We start from the raw sequence: 24,479 nt of genomic DNA, 5'->3' as shown, positions 1-24,479 counted from the left end.
TTAGGTTAGAAATCAACAGAGGTGTGCACGCTAAACCTAACACAGCCGGGGATAACTCGCCCAAAACACGTCTGTGACTGTCAAGCGTGAACTTCCACTCTAAACTTCGCTCCTGCCCTAATTGACGGTGATGGTCACGCGCTGAAAGGTTTTGGCCCACCTCTCCCTGTTCAAACATGGCCTTCCCCTACATCGACACGCCGCGCACCGAATACGACGGCAACGCGACTTACCTCACAACCGGGCTTCGCAGTGCGGGGCGGCATCACTTGTCTGCCCTCGATTCTCTTGAAAATTCCTTTCAAACACCATCCAAAGACAATGATGTGATTAAAGGTTTTGACAAACGCGTCACTCCGCGCGCCGGTGCTGCTTCGAAGTCAGCGAGAAGCGCGTTACGACATCTTCCAACAACAGCCCCCGCGAAGGGAGAGTTTACTCCATTGATGAAGAGCGCGACAAAGAACAATCTTTTGAGAAATATGTCTGCACGAGGAACAGATGGTCCGAAGACCCCGGGATATCAGCGAGAGACCCATCGCAGCAACGCCCACACACCCGGCTTGCCTGCTATGGACATGTCTGATATATACGAGGAGGATCGGACGATGGAAGAGGCAACCCCGGTTCCGCATGCTGCAAGCAGTAGTGCGCAAAGCACACCACTGCCCGGGTATTCAGGACGCAACGGAGGAGTCCTCGGTGATGGAGGGAACAATTTGTCGCTCAAGGACCAAGCTATGGTATGAAATACACTCCAACCACTAGGTCTGCATGCAGCTCACTGCAGGCTAATTCTGACGTTCACAGGCCATTGACCAACTAAGCAAAGTTAATTTCAGTTTGAAGCTGAGAATTCACTTCATGGAAGAACAGCTCCAAAAAGCTGGTCCGGAATACAACAACGAAGCCCTTAAAGAAAACAGGGAGCTCAAGGTCTTGCGACTCACGATGCAACGCGATATTTCTCGATACCGGAAGAGCCTCCAGCAGGCAGAGAAAGACCTCGAGGACTACCAGCTACAATTGGTGGAATTAAAGGAGAAATCATGGAGGGAGCAAGCGGATCAGACGGTACAGCGTGAAATGGATCTGATTCGCGAAGAGCTTGAATCGCGTGACAATGAACTTCGAGAAGCGCGCGACGAATTGAGGCAAATCAAAGATACCCAAGCGCAAGAGGCCGAAAAACTTCGTGACAGTATTGAGGACCTAGAAGCAAGCTCGAGAGAGAAGGATCGGCTCCTTGAGGAACGTGAAGAAGAACTTGAGGATCTGAAACGTCACGCCGAGGAGAATGGTGCAGCTTCAGAGCTCCAACTTGAGCTAGACCGCGCCAAGGATCAGATGCAAGAGCTCCATGATAGTCTTGCCCAGGCCAAGTCCGAAACCAAAGAGTCAGTAAATGCCGCAAAGCAGGCTATTGAAGAGAAGAATCGCGCCGAGGAGGAGTTAAGAGAATTGCAGGACGAAATGTCGAACAAATCCTTTACCACTAAAGGACTGAGCCGACAAATGGAGGACAGGACCGAAAAGCTTGAAGAAGAGATACGCGAGCTGCAACGAGAGAATGATGCTCTAAGGACAGAATTGCAGAGTAAAACCAACCATGCGACTCTCCTCGAAGAGCGTTATCAAACTATTCAACATGGACTGGAAGATAACGCCAACCAACTTGTTGAAGACCTTGACGTGGCCAGGCGTGATCGTGATCAAGCCCGACAGGATCTAAAAACTACTTCTGCTCGACTACAGGAGGCCTTGGATGAACTCCAGCGTGGAACAGACGAAAAAGAACTCCTTCAAACTCGCCATCATGCGCTGACCGATGAATCGGGAGGACTACAAATCGAACTCGACCGTGCACAATCCAGAATCCGCGAACTCCAAAAAGCGGTTCAAGACGCCACAACTCGCGCTCAGGATGAAGGGCACAACATTCGCTGGCAGCACAAGGCGGAAATTGAACGGCTGCAAGATGAGATCGAAAACCTTCACCACGAAATTGAGGAGAAGGAAGGTCGATTTGCAGTCGATCAAAGTCGCTGGGAAAGCAGCAAGCGGACTCTGCAATCAGAGAAAGCATGGGCAGAAGGCCAAGCGGCAGACTTGAAGCGCACTATCGACACTCTTCAGGAAGCCGGCAGCACACACTCTGGGAAAGAATCTCGGCTACAAGAGGCCATTGACAGCGAGAAAAAGCGCTACACGCAAGAAAAGGCTATGCTGAATCGCCAAATCCACGATCTTAAAGACGACCTTGATAAGACAAGACGCGACCTTGATGAAAAACGAGACGAGCTTCTTACGGTGAAGCAGGATGCTCGAGTATCTAAGCGCGAAGAGCAAGCACTTGCAGACAAGGTGCGTGCTTTGGAGGACGAGGTAATTGTTTTACAATCCAGTCTGGCGGATGAGCAAGAACTTGCCAAGGGTCGACAAAATGGGACATCTGACCTGGACAAAAACCTGGAAAAGTCCATCGCCGAGAGACAGAAGCTCCGTGATCAACTTGCAAATGCTCATGTTGAGATATTTGACTTGAAGGCTTCGGTGCAGGAGATTGAGGCTGAACGCATCGAGCTCCAAGCACAACTCGACCGAGTCCAGAATGCAGATGACACCACCCGATTTGACCGCGACAAACTTGAACTACGCAAAAATGTCACAAGACTTGATAACGAACTCAAAGTATTGCGAGATGCCAAAGCGTCCCTTGAGGATCAGCTCATCTCAGAAAGTGAACGATTTGCAGCAGAGGAGGGTCGTCTTTCGGCTGAAATTGATCGCCTTCAGGACAAATTGCTTGCTGGCTCAGGTAACCGAGATCGAGAACTCACTTCAGCCAAGACAAAGGTACAGCGCCTGGAGCGTCGCGCCCAAGAACTGGAAGCTCTTCTTGAGCAGCAGCTGCCCGTGGTTGAGAATGAACAATCTGCCACACATGGGGAGCTCTCTTTACTTCGACACAGCTTAGAGGAGGCTAGGAAACGTGAAAAGATCCTCATCCAGCGTGAATCCAAGCAGAAATCTTCTGCGCAAAGCTACAAGTCCCGAGTTGACGAACTAGAAAAGGATCTTCATGAGGCGATGATGAACAAATTCGAGTTGCACTCCCCACACAATTCACCATCAAACAAGCTTCATGAAGAGCTTCGCAGTCTACGAAAACAAGTAACTGAAGCACATCGATCTCTCCAGAAGGTGAACGCGAAGAACCGAGAACTAGAACGTGCCGCGATGAAAGAAGAGGACCAAAAGGACTTCCATGAGCTCCTCAGATCCTCCACTCTCGAGGCCGAATCATTAGCCCTGAAATTATCCGAACGGGAAGCGCGCCTGAGTGAATTGAAGACACATGTGCGCCGGATTCGCGAAGAACGAGATGTCCATAAGCGCGAGGCCGAAGCAGCAACCAAAAATCTCGACATGTTGCAAAGACGCCACGACGAAATTCTCGAGAAAACCTCCCTGTCCAAGTCAACCAACAAGACCAAGCATGAAAAAGAAATCCGAGGCCTGGGCAAGGAGATTATCTGGCTTCGCGCTCGCCTGCAGCGCGAGGAAAAGTTCCGCCGCGATCTTGCCTGGAGCAAGGGCTTGATGGAACTTGGTGAACGCGTTCGAGTTGCATGGTTCGCCCCTCCCCCAGTTCTACCTAACACTGTTTGCACTTTAGCTAACAAGGTCCTAACAGCAACGATGCCGATCTCCGCATGATTTCTGAAATGGGCGTGCAGGCCCGTGACAGAGCTCCTGTCCGCACTCCACGCCAAAAATTAAAATCCGCCATATCTCTTGTGAGGGCCGCTGTTCGCATGAAGAAGATGAGCAGCGATTGGAAGCGAACCAAGAAACTGGGCGAGGGCTTGAAGCGTGCTAAGACCGAAATGCTAAAGCGCCGTGATAGCTCAAATAAGAGCTTACTTGGCCAGTAGTCATGGAGATCGGTGCTATTTTTATGTCATTCGTTGTGATATTTTATCTCTTGTTCTTCCAGCGTCGACCTTCTATCATGAGATTCCCCCGACATGTCTTGCAAGTATACTAGTTTTTTCCAACTCGTTTTGTGTTTCCGTGTCTCCGTTCAATTTTACTTGAGGCGTTTAAGGGTAGGCTTTTGCCGGTTTGTTCGAATCATTTGTGCATAGTCATCCCAGCGAAGATTTTGACGAGTCGAGAACTGTAATTCATTTATGTAGCCTCTGTCTGTGAGTTGAGCCTTGCTGGGCATTGATTACACCTATAAGCAACGACGAAAGAACCTTACAGGGTTGTAGTTGTATAAAAGCAGTGGGCTACTCGCACGCTTTCCCATCACGGATATGTTTGCGGGGATAGCCCTGAAGACACATGAAATAAATGCTTAGCCAACGCCTCTCCATTGCCAGTAAGTGAGAAACGCTTCTAAACACCAAACTCTTAGGAGACACCCAAAAACACAGGAATTTGAAATGGAGCAAACAATGACATGGACACAGACAAAGCCAATGAGAAAATGGAGACTATGAGTAAGGGCATGAGACATTCAGCTTTCGTCCTCTCGGGACGAAGCCAACAAGCGAGGATTTTATGCTGTCGATCAACTGAGGTGGAATGATTCACATTTCGGAGACCATGATGAGAGGACAATCAGTCATTTCGGAAGACACGATCAGGCGCCCTCACTGCCGAATTCTTGGGTCCATTCAGCGTTCCTCGTGAGATCCTCTCCGCTAACGGTTGGTCGAGAGTTTTTAACGGCTTTGATGAAATCCTTCAGAGTGAGAGGTGGCTCCAGAAGCTTATCAGCATCGATGTCGAGCCAGGTCATTTCCTCTGCGCCCGCATCCCCCGGTGAGCAGGGCGTGACTTTCTCTACGCCCTCGTCGAGTACCTATAACAGAGCCGGGTCAGTCACTGTCAATTGGAACGGTAAAAACTGGGTATGCTTACCTTTTTATAATGTGTTGCTCCTTGAATCTTGCGGATTGGCTGCATCAGTGCATCCTGCACGCAAATACTAATATCGCTACCGGAGTATCCCTCGCTGAGATCGGCTAGTTGGCGGTAGTCGGTTTGGGTCATTTGACATGGCGTCGAGCCTACGGCTAGCATGAACATCTTCATTCGTGCATTGAAGTCGGGAAGACTGATGTGTACTCTTCGCTGGAACCGTCGTCGAATGGCAGCATCCAGTTGCCAGGGGATATTGGTTGCCCCCAGAATCAAAACGCCCTTGGAGTCTTTGCCGACACCGTCCATCTGTACAAGTAGTTCAGTCTTGATACGCCGTGAGGCCTCAGATTCTCCTTCGCCACGGGGTCCGCACAGCGCATCAACCTCATCAATGAAGATAATCGCGGGCTTATTCTCACGAGCCATGTTAAACAACTGCTTCACGAGTCTAAATGTGAATTAGTACGCAATTCTTGAAGCTCCCGTAGATTAAGATATTGCCCTACCTTTCACTCTCACCCATCCACTTCGAGACAAGGTCACTACTGCTGACACTGAAGAATGTGCTATTTGCCTCCGTTGCCACGGCTTTGGCAAGATAAGATTTTCCCGTTCCTGGAGGACCGTAAAGCAAGATACCTTTCCAGGGTTGACGCTTGCCAGTGAACAAATGGGGGAACTTGATGGGAAGAATAACTGCTTCCTTCAATGCTTCCTTTGCATTCTCCAGGCCAGCAACATCCTCCCACTTCACGTTCGGCTTGTCCGACAGAATCGCTCCTTGAAGCGCCGATCGAAGCTTTTTCGCTTCCGCATCTTCGCCGTTATCGTCATCTTCCTTTCTGTGCGAGCCGTTGTTGTTAGCGGGGATAACGTAGGACAGTGACTCACTTATAACACCGTTTATCACACGTATTGAGGTGCCAAAACGAGAAACTCTTTTGTCAGAAGAGGTCGAGTACATACCCTCCCTTCCCACTGCCTTGCGCCACCTTCCCATTTGCGCCAACCGCACTTGGTTTTTTCCGATCCTCGGCCAGGTGATTCTTAAGCTTCTCCGCGCGGTCCATATATTCACCGGCCTTTGAGCGGATCATCTCTTTAGATTTTGGGTTTTTCTCCCATTTCAAGGCCAACATGAACAATTCCAGTGCGGAGTAGTACATCTGATAAGCCTTTTCGTACTCGCCATCGTTGTCATTCTCGATCGCCTTCTTGACCGTTTCGATCGCCCGCCCCAGAAAATCAGTATTACTCATGATGGGCAATGCTTGTGCTGTCTGGGGTATAGGTAGGAAATCGACCGCGGAAGCAGATGTGATAAAGCGGGGAGACGGGAGGACGGGTTGGGCAATTGGCCAAGGCTGGAGGGATAGGTAACGAGCTGCTAGAAGAGGAAAACTTGAAGAATCTTCAATTGTAGAAGAAAAGACGAAGTGCAAAACTGCCTTAGAACTGAGGGTTGATGGGAATTGGAGGGGAAAGTGAAAGTGGAAGTTGTTTACGGGCGGGAGCCAGTGATTTTCCCTCCTCCCACTTCACCCCAAGTTCACCATGGACGCCCAGAAACAGCTTCAAGCACGTTCGGAAGAGTTCCAGGGACTGCAGACCGGTATGTGTGGACATTTAATTGATCACAGCAATAGCTACTGATCTTTCCCGCAAATTCAGAGCTTGAGGTTCTGGTCGATGCCCGCCAGAAACTCGAATCGCAGCAGCAAGAGAACGAAGGCGTGCAGACCGAGTTCGCCCAGCTGGACGATGAATCCAACATCTACAAGCTCGTTGGGCCAGTGTTACTGAAGCAGGATAAGACCGAAGCCACCATGGCCGTCAACGGTCGGTTAGAGTTCATTGAGAAGGAGATGTGAGTGCTACTACCTTTGCCACTATGGACCAACGAAAGTATGTGCTGACTGAGAATCTACAGCAAGCGAATTGAAGGCGAGATTAATGCGACACAAGAAAAGAGCGAGAAGATGCGCTCGGAGGTAAATCACCCTCATCCAACTGTAATTCACCCCCACTATGTTCATGTTCTAACCCCTCACGCAGCTCATCCAACTCCAAAGCCAGGCTCAACAGCAGGCTGCCGCTTCGGCCTCCTCATAAGATCAAAAATTCCTAGGACCTGCATGCCAAAAAGGATATATCACCCGGAGATGCAATAGGTGGCGTGCGAGCTACGAAGCTGGCGTTGAATGTGACCAACCCCCAACTGGTTCACTGTGATTCAGTATATGCGCTATGCAAGTGCGAACCCTATCTTGGAGGCACGATATCTCAAAGAATGCTTGAGCGTTGAGGACCAACTCCCAATTGAGTTGGGATAGCTTGGAAATGTATGATCTGTGCAGGTGCCTGACACCAGAACAGCGCATGGATCAGATTAAAGATATACCCTCGAAATTTGAATGCTTTGCTCCCAAAAGTGATCCATTGGTCTTTGAATGTGGAAACTATCTGATGGTGTCAATCATTCTGACCCGGAAACAACCAATTCCCCATAATTGCACGATGGTGTCTCCCTACATATGTAGTTTACGGTTCAAGCCCTTCTTGCTTTCTGTCTTTGATATTCTTTGGAAATCTCTCCCGGTTAGAAGATTCGAAAACGATTTTCTCAAACAAGTTTATCAAAATGGACGCATGTGAACTAGTTGATACCACGCTTAAAGAAGTCAAAGGATAGTTGATTTCTGATACCACAAAGACAAAAGGAAGATTATGTGCATATTGACAAAATTATATTCATTGGTTCATAATCAAACATTTATGTACGAAATCTTCGACCTAGGACTTAATCAGCAGGTTGGTACCGGTCATCTCCTCCGGCTGCTCGACGCCCATGGCAGCGAGAACAGTAGGCGCAACGTCACCCAAGACACCGCCCTTTTTGAGGCTCCAGCCCTCAGGGGCGTTAGCCATAACGAAGGGAACCTTGTTAAGGGTGTGTGAAGTCTTGGGGGTGCCCTTCTCGTTGAGCATCTCCTCGGCGTTTCTGCGAATGTAGATTAGCTAGCAATTCTCTTGAGGGGAAATTTTTCGTGTCTCGCATTGTCTCGCAAAGTGAACTTACCCGTGATCAGCAGTGATGAATAGAACATAATTGTTCTTCTTGCAAGCCTCGTAGATCTCTCCGATGGCCTTGTCAGTGGCAGCGACACCCTGAATGGCGGCCTCGTATACGCCAGTGTGGCCAACCATGTCGGGAGGGGCGAAGTTGTTCATGACAAAGTCGAACTTCTGCTCGCCAAGGCGCTCAGCCATCTTGGCACCGACAGCAGCTGCGCTCATCTTTGGGTCAAGATCGTACGTAGCGACACGGGGCGAAGGGATCATATCGCGCACTTCGCCGGGGAAATCCTTCTCGATGCCACCGTTGAAGAAGAAAGTGACGTGAGCGTACTTCTCAGTCTCAGCAATGTGACACTGCTGGAGGTTCTTCTTGGCAAGCCATTCGGCCAGCACGTTGCCCATGTGTTGCGGGGGGAAAGCAACATCGAATGTGTAGTCAGTCTTGTACTGGGTCATGGTGGTGAGGGAGATGTTCTTAGGGTAGGGGAAGTCGGGACGCGGGGAACGGTCATGGTCACCCAGTAGCTGGGTAATTTCACGGACACGGTCCGAGCGGTAGTTGAAGAAGAAGAGGGTATCGTTATCTATACAGGCTCAATTAGCTGTCGTGAGTTTACCTTTTGCACTCGAACCACACGTACCCTGGACACGGCGCTCCTTGCCGCCAACAATGATGGGCTTCAGGAACTCATCATTCTCCTTCTTCTCGTAGCGCTCCTTGATGGTCTGTACTGGGTCTGAGCTGTCCTCGCCCTCGCCAGTGACCAGGCCCTTCATGCCAACCTCAACACGCTCCCAGCGCTTGTCGCGGTCCATGATGTAGTAGCGGCCCACGACAGTGGCAACCGCACCGATACCGATCTCTTGGGTCTTCTCAAGCACCTGCTGCATGAACTTGTCGGCGCTCTTGGGGTCGGTATCACGTCCATCGGCGAAGAAGTGGATAAAGACCTCGGGGACCTGCATGTCCTTGGCAACCTGGAGCAAGGCGAACAAGTGAGTGATGTTAGAGTGAACACCACCGTCTGAAACCAAGCCCAGAAGGTGCAGACGTCCATTGCCCTCCTTTGCACGGGTGAAAGACTTGACAACACTGGGCACCTTGCCCATCTCGCCCTTCTTGAGGGTCTGGTCAATGCGAACACTGTCCTGCCAGACAACACGACCAGCACCAATGTTCAGGTGTCCGACCTCACTGTTGCCCATCAGGCCCTCGGGCAGGCCAACAGCGAGCGAGGAGGCTTCCAACTCGGAGAAGCCCTGGGCAGTCTTGGAGTTGGGCTCGGCGAAGCCGGACATGTGTGGGGTATCGGCCGCGGCGATGGCATCTCCCTGGGGTGGGGAGTCGGGGCCTGCAATACCCCAGCCATCAATCACAACTGTAAGGCTTACATTAGCCGGCATATCTTTGAGGACCTGGGTGGCAGTCAATCATACTCAAGGCAACTTTCTGGTCAGCCATAGTGGGGTTTGTTATAGTGATTGAATCACACCTAGAATTATAAGAAAATTGATCAATTGCTGAACCAAGATAAGTTTGAGAATAAACTGACAAAACTGCTTGCCTTTTAAACAGATATTTAGAGGAGAAAAGATCGAACGAAGGAGAATCAGACCACATACGCAGAAAAAAGGCCGCCGGTGAAGGAGGGCATGGGCCCCGACGTCACCGTCACCGGGTGCCAGGAGCGTGTTTGCTGAGATAAGCATTTGTTGCGGCCGAATCTACAGGGTAGGACGTCTTCCGGCCCTTGCCTAAAAACTTACCCCGGCCGGGATCTACTCGTCCTCCAGATACCTTTCCCCGGGATTCTTTAAGTCAACATCCCCAGCAATGGTTTCTCGATCCCCGCCAGTGGGCACCCCACTGCTGAAATCCTCTGTTCCCGAGACGCCTTTCAAAGATGCGCCAAAACCAGCACCGCAAACGGTACCTTTCCCTTCACCACAGACATTTGAGATAATCCCACCATTGCATGGGATTCTTTCTCGCTTGCTTTCCTCCAAAGGCCAGTCGGACGTACCCGGGGATACAACCGGGGTTTCAGGAGCTTCCCAGGTGCAGACCCAACAAACACCTTCAAACATCTCTAATGGTGCACACGATGGCAACACTACCTCTTCGCATGCCGCACCAGAAGTATCAGATCTCGGCTCAAGTGTCCGCCCGTCGCTCGATGTGAAAACCCTCCCTACCGAAACCAGCTCTGTCAGGATTCGAATTCAGAAGGCTCGTACAGTCGTTGAAGGGTTGCCAGATGTGCATCGGTCAGTCGATGACCAACAAAGAGAGATTTCAGAGCTGGAGGATAGTGTGAGACGTTTGCGCTCTGTCATCTCTGACTTTGGGAATCGAGCAGGAATGCTACATGAGGACAATACGAGGACCGTGGAGGCATGAGGACCTTCGAGGCATGAGGACCGTGGAAGCTTGAAGCTTGAAGCTTGAACTTTGAGACTTTCGGTTTACAACATACAAAAGGTATTCTCAAGTCAGCCAGGTGCTGCAGGATTTTCAGATCAATTTATTTGGCGTTTACAAGGAAATACCCTGGTGTTTTTAGCGATCATTTCAAGATAGCAAAGGCGCCATCGTTTCATTAGCTGTGGCAAATCCAGCAATTCAAGTTCTAGATCTTCTTCTCTCTCTTTGCTTGAAGAAGATCGAAAGGGAATAACCGATTCGCAGTTTAAATCTTCAACCAAATCACTTTGCCCCAGTTACAAATTTTATAACCTAAAACCCTAATCCGGCCAGCTGTCTCCGATATCGTTCGGTGTGTTAAAGTTCGGCGCCTGAGGCAACAGCAGATCCCCTCCCCCACCACTTCCATTTGATTTTTCCCCTTCTCTTCATCTCCCCATCTCCATAGCAATTTTTTCTGTTCATTCTCAAAAGACAGATTACCATACTTCATCATGTCTTACGCTCTTTCCGAGTCCCACCGGGACGTGAGTATCACATCTACCCTCATGTTTAGCATCTAGATCATTGACTCCGATTATAGCAAATGCACAACTCCCTCGTGTCTAGCGACCCGGAGATTGCCTCCATCATGGTACGTCGAAACTACATATGACTGGGACCTGCCATTGAATGCATTGTCCGCACCGGAGAACTGAGCTTTACTAATTCTTCTACTCGTGCAGGAGAAGGAAATCCAGCGTCAGCGTGAGTCAATCGTTCTGATTGCCTCCGAGAACTTCACTTCTCGCGCTGTCTTCGATGCTCTCGGTTCGCCCATGTGCAACAAGTACTCTGAGGGTTACCCCGGTGCTCGTTACTACGGTGGCAACCAGCACATCGACGCCATTGAGATCACCTGCCAGCAGCGTGCTCTCAAGGCATTCAACCTCGACCCCGCCAAGTGGGGCGTCAATGTCCAGTGCCTTTCTGGTAGCCCCGCCAACCTCCAGGTCTACCAGGCTCTCATGCGTCCCCACGACCGCTTGATGGGCTTGGATCTCCCCCACGGTGGTCACTTGAGCCACGGCTACCAGACCCCTGCCAGGAAAATCTCTGCCGTTTCCACCTACTTCGAGACCTTCCCTTACCGTGTCAACCTTGAGACCGGTATCATTGACTACGACACTCTTGAGCGTAACGCCGAGATGTACCGCCCCAAGTGTCTGGTCGCCGGTACCTCCGCCTACTGCCGTCTGATTGACTACAAGCGCATGCGCGAGATTGCCGATAAGGTTGGCGCCTACCTCATCGTTGACATGGCTCACATTTCTGGCCTGATCGCCGCTGGTGTCATCCCCTCTCCCTTCGAGTACGCCGATGTTGTGACCACCACCACTCACAAGTCTCTCCGTGGCCCCCGTGGCGCCATGATCTTCTTCCGCAAGGGTGTCCGCAGCACCGATAAGACCGGCAAGGATGTCCTTTACGACCTCGAGAACCCTATCAACTTCTCCGTCTTCCCTGGCCACCAGGGTGGTCCTCACAACCACACCATCACTGCTCTGGCTGTTGCCCTCAAGCAGGTTGACACCCCTGAGTTCAAGCAGTACCAGGAGCAGGTCATCAAAAACGCGAAGGCTCTCGAGGAGGAGTTCAAGGTTCTTGGTCACAAGCTCGTCTCGGACGGCACTGACAGCCACATGGTCCTCGTTGACCTCCGCGCCAACAACCTCGATGGTGCTCGTGTTGAGGCCGTTCTGGAGCAGATCAACATTGCCTGCAACAAGAACTCCATCCCCGGTGACAAGTCGGCCCTCACTCCTTGCGGTATCCGCATTGGTGCCCCCGCCATGTCTTCTCGTGGTATGGGTGTAGAGGACTTCAAGCGCATTGCCCGCTACATTGATCAGTCCATCGCCCTCTGCAAGAAGATCCAGAGTGAGCTTCCCAAGGAGGCCAACAAGCTCAAGGACTTCAAGGCCAAGGTTGCCAATGACAGCGTTCCTGAGATCCTTGCTCTCCGCAAGGAGATTGCTCAGTGGGCCAGCACCTTCCCTCTCCCCGTTTAAATGGAAAATTGAGGTCTGAACATGAGTTACGGAAAATCAAAGAGGGATCTGCATCATGATCCCACGAGTTCAACATCATTTCGTATAACAAAAGAAAAATTCATGGGTGCGTTTTTAGGGGTTAATTACCGGACTGCTTTTTCAACCTGACGCGGGTCATTGGGATATGGGAATGCTTTTTTGCATGTGAAACGAGCAATGTTATTTTTGGCGGTTGGGCCTCGCACTTTTTCAACAGCGGGCTCATATGAATTTTTTTTTTTAAAAGGGGAAAAGTTCAATAATTGGGCTTCCTATCTATATTCTACAATCTATTCTCAACACAAGGATCTATAGAATCTAAGGACTACTTTCTTCTGATCTTTATCCTCTTAAGACAGTGTGATGTTCAAATTCCTGTCGATTGCCTTTTCTGGTCAGTCTTGCCTGAGTTTGGGCCTGTGCCTGCGTGATGTGCTTATGTGGCCTCCTGACGCCCTTTTAAGTGGTCCTTCAAGTCCATCTTTTTAAAACGGTTCCCCTCTGTTGATGTTAAAGGCAGAAAACAGACAGTGAAAACATTTCAAATTGAGTGTAACCTTTGATTGGAGACTCCATCTTTTCTCCCTCACCCAGCTTGGCCTCGCCATGTTTCCACCTTCAAGCAGGTAGGTATGCGATAATAACGCAAGCTCCCCCTCCCCAACATGAAGAAGAGTACGCCAATGAGCTCCGCGAACTGATCACGTAAGATCTGGAATTCTCGCCATCCTAAATCTCGTTGCAAGACCTCCCAAATCTGGTGAGAGCGAGAAGCTGCGACGGATCCTAGCAATTGGGGTCTCTCTCAGTAATTCCAAGGGAGAGAAAGCATAAGACCGAAAATATGGTCCAAGAACGTTGATTAGAATGAAGTACATGCACTTTTAACAAAACACATGTGTGTGCTGCGGACAAGGTATACAGGCAGCACCTGCTGTTGGGTCCACGTGAGCGACGGATTTGTCTTCTCAACCTTGGGAGACTCGCGATTCTCACTCTCTCTCTCCCTCCCTCTCCCTCTTGATTTGTTTTTGGCTTTTTATTTTCTCTTTACTGCCCTATAATATCCAGTTCTGCACTGCGTCAACTTTCCCACGGCTTCTAGTTTGGCTCTCGGAGCTACAGGCCCTATCGATAAGAATACAGCATCTTATCGGCTCAGGCCATTGCGGAGACCACATGCTTCCACCAGTTTGTGTCTTTAATTAAAGAACCGGAAGCAGTGCTTCTTGGCGAAGTCACTAAGAAACAAGAGAGGAAAGGAAATTACCCGATATGGCGAACACCGCTCAATGCTACTATTGCTTTGAGTCTCTCCTTACTTCATTCGAGGATCGCGAGCCCCCCACTCTAGTAGCCGTAGAGGCCCTATGGGAACAACACGAGCAAACTAAGAAGTTGTCGAGCCTTGAAGAGCAAATTGAAGACGATGCAGACCAACAGCCGTTCATAAATGAACAGGACGAGGATGACGAGAGCAATCAATCGTCCCAGTTGAGTAGCCAGCCCAAGAAGCTGCAACTTCGCAGTATCGGTCGCCTCCAGAGCCAATTCTCCGCTTCTTCCAGCGCAGCCACATCCTCATCGTCTGCATCGAATACTTCGTCCAACTCATTACAGTCCAGTTCAACCAATATCACAACGCCAAGTGCGGTTTCCAACACCCCCCAGCTGAGATCGCCTGGTCAGCGATATCCCCTGTTTGTGACATGGAACACCCTGTCACGAAGCGGACACAAGTCTCTACGCGGGTGCATAGGCACATTCGAGGGGCAGGAACTTGCAGCGGGGTTGAAGTCCTACGCTTTGACCTCGTACGTGGTTCCCATTGAATACCCCTCTCTCGCTACAATGCTACAATGCTACGAACATAGGTACATCCCTATCTATGTATCAGACTAACTTTAATGTGATCCTACTTTAGGGCCTTCGATGACACCCGTTTTGAGCCCATTCCCAAATCCCTTCTCCCCTCACTATCATGCTCTCTCACCCTCCTTGGGTCCTTCGAGCCGTGTACAAATCCCATGGACTGGTCTCTGGGTACCCACGGGCTGCGTATCTCCTTCATTCACCGCGGACGTCGCTATGGCGCCACTTATCTCCCCGACGTCGCTGTCGAGCAGGGCTGGACCAAAGAAGAGACTGTGGAGAGCTTGATGCGCAAGGCGGGCTGGGATGGTGGCGGTGGTACTGCACGGAGATTGCTACGCGGTGTAGCTGATGGGAACGTCGGCGCCACTAAGCCCTGGGACCAGGTCTCGGATTTCCGTACTGTCAGATATCAGGGCCTCAAGGCAAGCGCTAGTTATGCGGAGTGGCAGGAATGGCGAGAGTGGGTTCTCTCTCTAGATGATGGGGAGGAGATCCTGGAAGGCGCGGCTTGATTGGCATGTATCTCTAGATCGCTTTGCTTTTCGTACCACACCTCAACGCTTCAAGTGGGACTGATGATTATAATGACAATGACGATGCTGCTTTGCTAGTTTCGTTCGTGCGTTTCCAGTTAACAATATTTTGGCATGGGCATCAATAAGGGATGGCAATGGCCTGGGTTTTCGTTAGTCATGATGAGAATTTGATATGGCATCTCAGCTTCATAAAGACAGCGAACAAGCATTTCAAGCCGAGGCTCATTCGAAAATTATTCATTATAAACGCCGACATCGCTTACTGTATTCGATAATAGTGCAATATGCTAGAGACTTTGAAAGGGACCCAAGTGAAGCCCAGACCAGAGAAGAGCAGCCAGTGATTCTCCACAATCCGAACACGAACCATCCTGACGGACAAAACACAGCATAGACAAAAGCAAATGATACATATCCACACATCCTAACGTGGCGTACGGCTCCACAAACCAGCAACCATCTCCTTGACCCTCCGCTCCTGAGCCCGGATCTGCTCCTCAGTCTGCCCACGCGCATTACCACGACTATCAATCTGCATCTGCGTCGGGCCACGAGCATTGACCGGCGCAGGCAGAGGGGCATGCTGCTTCTCGGTGATGATATCACCACCGTTGACACGCTCGGGATTAGGATCAACGCTCATAACGCCATCCATCATGAAGCCACCGCCCTCGCGGAGCTTGTTGATAGCCCGCACAGTGTCGATAGCACGGTGCAGCGTGCGGCGCGCATTGAAGTTTTTCTTGACTGTCGGCAGCAGATCTTCACCCGAGCCGACCTTGCCGCTGTCATAGGCCAGATTGACCCAGGGGTGCTGGAGAGCTTCGTAGGCTGTCATCCGTGACTGCGGGTTGACTGTCAGACAGCTGCGGATGAAGTTGCGCGCTTCTTGTGATACACCACGCCAGTACTCGAGCGGCGTAAAGGAGTAGTCTGCTGCTAGGATTGCTTGCATCTCCTCGAGATTGGAATCCCGGTCGAAGGGCGTGTATCCGCATAGCAGGAAGTAGGTGATCACGCCGATGGCCCAGATGTCGCTGAAAGGGGATTGAAATTAGTGAAATATCAGGCAATAGTAATGAGATGAACTTACACTGGCTTGCCATGGCCGCTTTTTTTGAAGATCTCTGGTGCCATGTATCCTGGCGTTCCGCAGGTCGTAGTCAGGACATGGAACTGCTCCTCGTCCATGATCCTTGACAATCCGAAATCGGCAATCAGTAGATCGGCGTTGTCTTCTGGTGTGCGGAAAAGCAGGTTCTCAGGCTTCAGATCACGGTGCACGATCCCATGGTCATGTAGATAGGCCACGGCGGAGAGCACTGCGCGGATAAGGTCCGCAGCGTCAGACTCGTAGTAGCTGCCTTTGCGACAGATGCGGTCAAAGAGTTCCCCACCCAGCGCGAGATCAGTCACGAGGTATACTAGAGAGCATCACTCGTTAGTGGGGGGGGGCGTTCTTGGAGCTCTCATGCAGGAGCAAAACACACAGTTATTCATAGTCTCAAAGTAGTCGACCAGTGTGAGAATGTTCTGGTGACCCAGCGACACCTTCTTCAATACCGCAATTTCATTCCGGACCTACATATTTCGGAAGACGTCAGTCATGTTCGTGTCTCCGCAGTTGTCGTTCTCCCAGCGCATACCATGTGCTCCCGCCCGGACATGAGACGCTTGTTGATGACCTTCGCCGCATAATAGCGACCGGTATCGATGTGCACACATTCCTTCACAACAGAGTACGAACCAGCGCCCAATGTCTTCCCAGTCTTGTATCGGCACGGCTGGACCTTCGGCTTCTGGCCGCTCGGGGGTTGTGCCGCCATTGCCAATAAAACCAAGTAGGAGACGCGCGACGCGAATTAGGGGGGAGGGATGGGGAAGTTGTGCAACGCAAAGCACGAGTGAAGGGCTGAGCGCCGTGCTAGAAGGGTTCGACTCGAGGGTGGGCTATATATACGCTGGTCCTTATGTACCTGCGCAATCCAAAGTCAGCCCTGTGGTGAAGTGGCATAGGAGTCCAGCACGAAGATCCAAAGTGAGACTATACAGTAATACTCACAGTTAGGCGATAAGAGTGGATTACACCTGGGCTTATGGTAACCCTCACGGATTTATCGTGACGTTTTCTGAGGGACTACGAGGGGTTGAAGTCGAAGATCGTGGGGAATGTCGCTGGCGGGGCTAATTGGGAAGGGCTGAAACGTCAGATGAAACAAATTACATAGTTCAACTCCATAAGAGTTGCTAGTTAAAATAGAAAAATATCAGAAAATGAGTTGTTGAATTATAAAGGCCGAGGTAAAAACAAACCCCCCAACGGCGCGATTATTGGAGAAGCATTTCTGCCCAGTTGGCTATTTACATTGCCTGACTCAACGCCAGCCCGATGCAAAACCAAAGCAAAACAGGGGGAAATCAAGAGACAAAAAAAATCAAAAAAAAATCAAAAAAAATGGTACATTCAGAATCGCTCCAGCACTTCCTCGACAATGTGCTCCAATAGTTGTAACTTGTGGAATTTAGCCACGCTCTCCAACACTCGCAGTTTATTCTCGATCTCTTTCCGATCGACTGTCGCAGTCCATGTACCACTGCAAGAACAGTGCTCTATGAAATCACTAATCTGAAGACTATTGCACTTAGAGCACTTAATATCCTGTGTCTGCCATTCAACAACGAGCCCATGGACTTGACCAATGAGGAATTCTTCGGTCGCCAATCGGTCGTACTCGGCGTGACAGAAGGGACATCGCCAGGGCTGGGTGGATTTGCTGGCTTCTGAGCTGGCATCCGGGAGCACATCTTCGTCTCGACAGAGATCCAGATCTCGTATAAGACAGCAGGAGTTGCAGGACATTTCCGGGAGCTTCAAGCTAGCACTAGGGTTCTCGAATCGGCCCTCCTTGCTGAATTCTCGGACCTCGAAAAGGGCAAGGAGCTCGCGTCGCAGCAACCGGGATTCCAGAGTTGTTGTCTTAGACAAACTCAGAACCTGCATCAGCAGTTTCGTCAACTCCAAAGATGGGTTGCGTTTGTCATTGGGGCTGACTAGGACTCCTGGCAAAACGGGGAAGGCATAGTCGGATGCAAGTTCAGGATGAAGCATCTCGTCGCGTTGTCTACGGATCAAGCCTGAAATTTGCTTTTTCAATGGCTTGGAGAATCGATCGGAGAGAATAGCGGTGATCTCATCGTCATCTCCTTCGTTTGTCCGTCCGATGGGAATCTGTGTTGGCCGAGGCGTCGAAGACAGCTCCCCATCCTGGAGTTCCGGTCGTTTCAAGCCATGCATCAGCTCGATGTACTCCACAATCCAGTCATGGAATATAGTCTGCATGGGCATTGGTAGGAACCGGCTGAGCTGCCAGTGCATCGCTGTTTCGAGATCCTGCTCATCGGCCTCGGTGACCTCTCGACAGCCCTTGCCTCCGTAGTTGTATTCATCATACCACACGAGGTAGTCCCAGTACTCCTTGATCTCTAGATCGATAAAGTGGAATGAAGGATTGGCGCGTATTGACTTGAGAACGTACTGACTGTAGGCATAGGCGTTGCCAACCTCGGTCTTGGTCGTTTGGAGAAGGAGGCGTGTAGGGCTGGCAAAGATGACATGCGAGCCAACGCGCCTGAACTCTGCCATCAACCTTTGGAATGACTTCCGTGACAGTAATCGCACGTAGTTGTGTAGAGAACGGTCATATAGACAGGACACAGGGCTTTCCACCCATCGAATCAAATGCTGGACCATGATGTCCGCCATGTTGTTCCCTGCACAGGCCTCTGTCCACCAGTGTTTTACCATCTCTCGGAGGACGACAACACCGGCAGAGGCAAATGCCTTCTCTGAATAGAAAACCCCAGTGTCTTCACCATCCCCAGAAGGAGCTAGTAGCGTATCACTGCCATCCATTTCACTGATGATGGAAGATGTCAGAATTGTGTTGATTGACAGATTGCGAACCTCGAGTTCGATGCACACTGTGGAGTAAGCGCCTGGTACATTGACAGATGGCATGTTAACCTTGTCCAAAGCACCTAGGATGTCATCTCTTTCGTAGCCTGCGTGATCAGGGCGCGGGCCAGATGACCACCAGAGCACAACATTGTTTTGTTGAAGCCGCCTGGCGTACGAGATATCGATGAGGTATCGAGGATCCTCACTTTCCAAGTTGCAAAGTGGAACATCACCGAACCGAGCGAGCATGGTCAAGTGCTGAATCCAGGAAGACAAGTATAGATAGCGCGTGACTAGACGTCTCGCAACGAATGCCTGCCAGCCCAGCGGAGGAAGCTCCATGTCCGATGCTTCAGGCTTCACGGACAACACTGGATACTCCTTCAAGATCGGAATGTCGTGACACAGGCGGTCTTTTTGTTGTGATTGAATGACAAGAACGGCAGGCTGAGTCTCATCATTTCGAATCTTTCTGATCAAATCACCAACCTCAAGTTGAGCCTTCCTCCGCGTCATCACCTGGGTAATTTTGAAATGGATATTGTCCTGGTAGTCGAACGCGTGCTGCGACTCATCACCCGATGCGGCTTGCATCTTACGTGTGAGAAGCTCGCTGTAGATTTTGTCAACGTTGGGAAGACCCTGAACATCTCTTGTACGGTTGAGAACAATGATGTGCGCCTCATTCTTGGATGTCGAGAAGATTGCGAAGACTTGTCTATCTCCAGAGACAATGTGATATAGGTAGTGGTACACTAAAGACGAGTCCATCAGATAGGGCTGCTCAGAGGACGTGTGGAGTAGTGTTGAAAGGTCGAAGCCTTTGTCTAAGCCGTCGCCTAGGACACCACGGTGCTGTTCATCGAAAGTACAATGGCTTCCTAGTTTGAGAACCGCTCGAGTGCTTAGCGGGATGTTCCCCTCGTAAACGCCCTCAACGCTAGGGTGTTGGAAGAGAATATCCATCTTGTCAGCTTCTTCTAGAAATTTCTCTTCTGACAAAGACAGCTTGAACAAGTAAACCGAGGGATGCCCGTTGGGTAGGGTATGGGTGACTTTCTCGACCTCACAGTCTGGTACGTCAATGTCGGGCAAAGAGTCCCGTTTCAAGTTCAAGAAAAATTGCCGTGGAACTCTAACACTGAGAGCGTGAATCTTTTGGTCAATCAGTACGAAAGCTCGCACAACGCCCGGAATGCCCGTATCGCAAAGCTGCAGGACGTTCCATGTGCTGATGTACAGCATTTGAGCTTGATTGCGGAAAAAGTTGCTCAGAGAATCCGAGGCAACGTTAGTGCGTTCACCAAACAGCTGACGACGGCGAATCCTGGCTTGTTTTTGGATCTTCCATTTTTGCTTCTGATACTTGAGGAATCCCTCGTAATTTTCCGACATCGATGGCATAACTGCCGGTAAGCTAGCGAAGGGGTCAAGAGCTGTATTTGAAGCATTTCCTGGATGCTTTCTCTTCTGGGAAACCTTGTTGTTGGGCGATTTCATTTTTTGAGTCGAGCCCGCAATTGCTTCATCTAGATCGCCAGCATGCTGGACACGATGATCTAGGATATTGGCATTTGTCGACGAAAGTGGCGTCTTCTCGGACTTTGTGAATAGATCAGTCATTTTTTTTTGCTTGAACCTATCATCCTTCGTATTGATTCGACGTTGCAACCAATCGGGGTGGGCAACTCGGGGTACTGGGTTCCGAAGCTTTTGAAGAGCAGCTGGGATGGTAATCAACTTCTGAATCACGGATCCCAAACGCTCGAGGTAATAGTTCCAATCAATCACAGATCGGGGATCCATATCGCCAGGATCTTCTTTCAGCCATTTGCGCAAGAAGAATCGCTTGATGTTTTCCTCAGCTGAAAAAATGGCCACAGGAATGGCTCTTTCGGTGACAGGTGTATTTCGTGGGCGTGACGAAATAATATATTTGCAGTTGAGGCCTTTGTCCTTGATCATCTGTTCACCCAAGAACTCTGCCAGGCGTTTTGCCGTCGTGATAGATGTGGACTTTTGGGAACCGTACTCTTCCAGGGTTTTTGACATGCTTCGATTTTCAGAGATGAGATCGATGAGCTCTTCGTCGGCTAGTGTCGTTCCATGTTCGTATAGAACGTCCAACCAACGGTCAGCAACACGGGCCACAGCGGCATAGGTCTCGGCAAGATTAGAACCCTCTAAGAAGAATTTGAAGAGCTGTGTCTGGAAGATCTTGATCAACTTCAGCTCTCCTCTTCGTTTGACTTCGAATCCCTTGAGTTCAGCCAAAGAGCCATCGTGATTGAAGACTGCGTATCGTTTCTTCAGGTTCTTGTCTTCCTCCTTCGACGTTGGCAAAATCATTGCCCGGTACGGCCCATCCACTTCGAAGAAGATGGAATTTTCACTGTGAGTCTCATACTTGAAGGTTTTCGGGTCGACAAGCGCCTGGTACTGGTGGTTGGTGTATTTGGCGTGGACGAGGTGGTTGAGCATGACACAAGGGTATGAGATACTCAGTTTCTTCCCGTTCTTCAGAGTGAAGGAAAAGTTATCAGGGAATCCTCCCGGAAGCATACACCAGATACCATCAGTATCCAGTTCCAGAGGACGCCCGATGCGTTCGACAAGCTCTCTCGCCATCTGAATAATGTGTGCACCTGTCAGACAAGTGACACCGGCCATTTCCATGGAATACCACCGAGAGCCCTTTCGCATCACATATCCGTAGAAACTATTGAGAATGACCTTGTGCGCAAGCTGGAGAGAATCGTACAGAATGATCATCTTCTTTGCCTCCTCGATTTCAGCGGCTGAACCGCCTGATGACTGTAAACCATCGGCTTTGTTCTTCCAGGATTTTTGCTTACCCTTGAAATCGTATCGTCGGTCACGAAAGTCTCTGACAGTATCGACATAGAACGGATTTTCTCTTTGACAAATGATAGCCTCGCGCTCCATCGTCTTGCTGTCGTGGATCTTGTGGTAAATCTTCTTGCTATAATCCTGCAACCGTTTCTTGACCACTCCAGCTTGTTCTTCAATGCTCAATTCGCCGAAGGACCTCATTGAAGACTTGGGGTACCGGCCTGGGAAACGTTCATTTGCTGTGGCACGTCTGATCATGTTATATTCATCACGTTTGGCAGGCAAGAATTCACCTCGCCATGCCCAGGGCATGCGTCTATCACAGGTTTTTCCGGGTCGGTTGAAGTCGCAGGCGGCACAGCTTGACTCATCAATTAATGAGTCCGGCTGCAATCGGTTGGTGATCATGATGTTAGGATACATGGAGGCAACGTCCAAATGGTAAATGAAAGGCACCTCGTTCCGGACTGGATTGTTTTTGAGATCAAGCAAACGCTCCACGATTTGTGCCCTTACATCATCATAGTTTACAACATCATCCATGGATTTCTTCTCTTCAACCTCGATACTGAATTTGAGGGCGTGGTCGAGATCCTTGAGAAGCTCATCAATCGCAGTAGGGTCAACGGAAAAATGCGTAGGGATATCACTTCGGAAGACACCAGCTTCAATACTTTCAACGTGGCCGCCAACGTAGGTCTCTGACTCAAGAAGATGACCTTCATAGAAAGACTCCGGGGGATTCTTGTGCTTGTTTGGTAAGACAATCTCATGCTGGTAGGCTTGAACCATGAGAAGCATCTCACACAAAGTTCCTGTTCCCTTCCGCAACGTTTCGTCGGCGCTAAGGGGAATGATCGTGCAGAGCGAGAAGATAAACGGGTGGACGTATTTCATGTACAGGTAGTAGGTAGCAACAGCATCGGAAACCGAGTATTCGGCTAGGGTCTGCGGCCTTTCGCTCGCATACGGTGTCATAAGCTCTGGGTCAAGTTCATCCGGGTCGTAACCAAGCTTTGCAACAGTCACGGCTTTCAATCCTCGACTTCCTTGAGGAAGGTAACTGTCACGGTTGACCCAGGCGAAACAATCCATATGGACACAGTTATCGGCTTGGTAGATATCCTCGTTGTTTTTCCGGAAGCCGATCTCCATATACATATCGAGCCCCAGAATACTAGCTCTTGTTTCCACAAACGGCCAATCGAAGAAGTCGCCGTTGTATGTCGCGATCACAGTAGGCTTGGAGATCTTGACATGCTCGAAGAATCGCTCAAGTACTCCTCTTTCATTGGGTTCATTGAAAATTATGAAAGGTCCATTGTACTCTGGTTTGGGAGTATACTCGAAGTCGTGAATGTCCTCGGACACAATCTCTCTGTTGGTAATTAGGAACCCTTGCCCATCAATCATGTATGAAATCATCATGATCTGATCCGTCGTGGCGTCGGGAAATTTCAGCGGTAACTTCGTACACTCGATATCAAAAGCTAGAACGACAGGATCGGCACGCTGAAGCCGGTCTTCTAGGCAGGTCAGCGATATCACGCCATGATCTGCCTCAACATTGTACCACTTTCCAATCCGAATGTCTGCGATGTGTCAGCTGTTAGACCTCACTGGGAGACACCGAGAATACCGACCTTTGTCAATGCAGACCCGGACATGATATGGCACATCGTATTCTCGAATATCAACAATAAAATCACTCGCTTGTAGGTTGCCATTAGGTCGTTGCTCATTAATCATTTCATCGTCAAAAAGGTCGATACCAGCAGTCGCACTATGGGCACCATGAATAAGCCAAATGTCCAGATCGAATCATGTAATGCACAACAAACCTGGTCATCTCAACGTATGCGTCCATCGCACTCTCATTTTTTTTGTTCTTCTCCGCGAGAGGAAGGAGAGTCCTCCTAACCTCTAAGAGGTTGCTCACATTGGCGAAGCTGAGCTTGATGTAGGTTTTCCGGTAGCCGAGAAGGTGATTTGGGAGGTCGAGATCTTCCTTCTCAAGTCGCTTGAATTTTTTGATCATGCCCTCAAAGGTTCGGCGGCACCACTCTTCTGCCTCCATTTCGTAGCCCTTTTTGACTGAAATCAAGAAATAAGGATCGTACTCCACAGTAGCTTTGAAACTTCCTCCGTCGTCCTGCAAGAAGTAATAATCCACGCCGGCACGACCTCCAGGCACATCCGAATCCTCAATCGATGTGCTGTGCATGTTAACCAACCAGCCGGTCCTTGTATCGCCAGACTCAAATCGTGGGAAGCCGAGAGTCTCATCGATATTGTCGGCCAATCGAATGGCCTCGAATTTCTCATCTTGAGAGGTTGCCTCGGTCGAGCGTAAGGAGTTGAATTGGACTGTTTTGGAGGCACGAGGATTCGAGGATGCAGCACTGGATCGGAACTTGTTCCCATACTTGCTGGGCTTTCGTGAAGGCATTGCGACACTTCGCCCGGCTGGGCTTGTTCAAGTACCTCTTTCAAAGGGCGGGATCAGAGTGCAACATGAAATGCGCACTAGGTGAATGAATTTCGGGTCAAAAAAAAACTGAGAAAAAATTGTAAATATGCGCGAATAGAAGGAGATCCGGTTCTGAAGCTAACTGTGCCTCCAGGAGGGTCCAGCAATGGCCTACGATCTGCTCTAATCAAATCGATTTCGATGGTCAAGACGCGTTCGCGTGCCACCCACGCGTGTCAAATGGTAGTCAGTTGCCGGAATAACCTCCTGGTTT

At 50.0% G+C, this 24,479-nt stretch overlaps 9 protein-coding genes across 9 annotated transcripts; 5 read left to right on the top strand and 4 right to left on the bottom strand.

Annotated features, from left to right (window-relative positions):
• Positions 1-176: 176 nt before the first annotated feature.
• Pdw03_3851 (Spindle-pole body protein (Pcp1), putative) lies at positions 177-3,938 on the top strand (the record flags this gene model as incomplete). The annotated part of the gene is made up of 3 exons (XM_014676271.1): positions 177-743; positions 811-3,635; positions 3,698-3,938. 3 exons carry the CDS (start codon positions 177-179, stop codon positions 3,936-3,938), a joined length of 3,633 nt encoding a protein of 1,210 aa, XP_014531757.1.
• A 716-nt stretch (positions 3,939-4,654) lies between these two features.
• Positions 4,655-6,197, bottom strand: Pdw03_3850 (ATPase, AAA-type, core; the record flags this gene model as incomplete). Its single annotated transcript, XM_066100613.1, has 4 exons — positions 4,655-4,876; positions 4,936-5,386; positions 5,445-5,780; positions 5,905-6,197. The coding sequence occupies 4 exons, from the start codon at positions 6,195-6,197 to the stop codon at positions 4,655-4,657; spliced, it is 1,302 nt and encodes a 433-aa protein (XP_065956013.1).
• A 295-nt stretch (positions 6,198-6,492) lies between these two features.
• Pdw03_3849 (Prefoldin subunit 6, putative) lies at positions 6,493-7,050 on the top strand (the record flags this gene model as incomplete). The annotated part of the gene is made up of 4 exons (XM_014676273.1): positions 6,493-6,550; positions 6,610-6,805; positions 6,869-6,929; positions 6,994-7,050. 4 exons carry the CDS (start codon positions 6,493-6,495, stop codon positions 7,048-7,050), a joined length of 372 nt encoding a protein of 123 aa, XP_014531759.1.
• Positions 7,051-7,731: 681 nt separating this feature from the next.
• Positions 7,732-9,671, bottom strand: Pdw03_3848 (Phosphoglycerate mutase, 2,3-bisphosphoglycerate-independent; the record flags this gene model as incomplete). Its single annotated transcript, XM_014676274.2, has 6 exons — positions 7,732-7,939; positions 8,018-8,600; positions 8,658-9,395; positions 9,454-9,509; positions 9,570-9,581; positions 9,640-9,671. 6 exons carry the CDS (start codon positions 9,669-9,671, stop codon positions 7,732-7,734), a joined length of 1,629 nt encoding a protein of 542 aa, XP_014531760.2.
• Positions 9,672-9,850: 179 nt separating this feature from the next.
• Pdw03_3847 (Mediator complex, subunit Med9) lies at positions 9,851-10,417 on the top strand (the record flags this gene model as incomplete). Its single annotated transcript, XM_014676275.1, has 1 exon — positions 9,851-10,417. One exon carries the CDS (start codon positions 9,851-9,853, stop codon positions 10,415-10,417), a length of 567 nt encoding a protein of 188 aa, XP_014531761.1.
• A 518-nt stretch (positions 10,418-10,935) lies between these two features.
• Positions 10,936-12,492, top strand: Pdw03_3846 (Serine hydroxymethyltransferase; the record flags this gene model as incomplete). The annotated part of the gene is made up of 3 exons (XM_014676276.1): positions 10,936-10,968; positions 11,025-11,075; positions 11,167-12,492. The coding sequence occupies 3 exons, from the start codon at positions 10,936-10,938 to the stop codon at positions 12,490-12,492; spliced, it is 1,410 nt and encodes a 469-aa protein (XP_014531762.1).
• Positions 12,493-13,788: 1,296 nt separating this feature from the next.
• Positions 13,789-14,900, top strand: Pdw03_3845 (AMMECR1 family protein; the record flags this gene model as incomplete). Its single annotated transcript, XM_066100612.1, has 2 exons — positions 13,789-14,327; positions 14,438-14,900. 2 exons carry the CDS (start codon positions 13,789-13,791, stop codon positions 14,898-14,900), a joined length of 1,002 nt encoding a protein of 333 aa, XP_065956012.1.
• A 448-nt stretch (positions 14,901-15,348) lies between these two features.
• On the bottom strand, positions 15,349-16,750 carry Pdw03_3844 (Calcium/calmodulin-dependent/calcium-dependent protein kinase; the record flags this gene model as incomplete). Its single annotated transcript, XM_014676278.1, has 4 exons — positions 15,349-15,961; positions 16,018-16,348; positions 16,415-16,505; positions 16,571-16,750. The coding sequence occupies 4 exons, from the start codon at positions 16,748-16,750 to the stop codon at positions 15,349-15,351; spliced, it is 1,215 nt and encodes a 404-aa protein (XP_014531764.1).
• Positions 16,751-16,786: 36 nt separating this feature from the next.
• On the bottom strand, positions 16,787-24,184 carry Pdw03_3843 (DNA polymerase epsilon catalytic subunit A; the record flags this gene model as incomplete). Its single annotated transcript, XM_014676279.2, has 5 exons — positions 16,787-16,900; positions 16,987-17,012; positions 17,547-23,327; positions 23,379-23,518; positions 23,577-24,184. The coding sequence occupies 5 exons, from the start codon at positions 24,182-24,184 to the stop codon at positions 16,787-16,789; spliced, it is 6,669 nt and encodes a 2,222-aa protein (XP_014531765.2).
• Positions 24,185-24,479: the final 295 nt, after the last annotated feature.

The sequence above is a fragment of the Penicillium digitatum genome, chromosome 1, assembly GCF_016767815.1.
Source record: "Penicillium digitatum chromosome 1, complete sequence".
In the NCBI taxonomy this organism is placed as follows: domain Eukaryota; kingdom Fungi; phylum Ascomycota; class Eurotiomycetes; order Eurotiales; family Aspergillaceae; genus Penicillium; species Penicillium digitatum.
The sequence above is the reverse complement of the archived record's forward strand: the minus strand, read 5'-3'. Positions and strand labels throughout refer to the sequence as shown.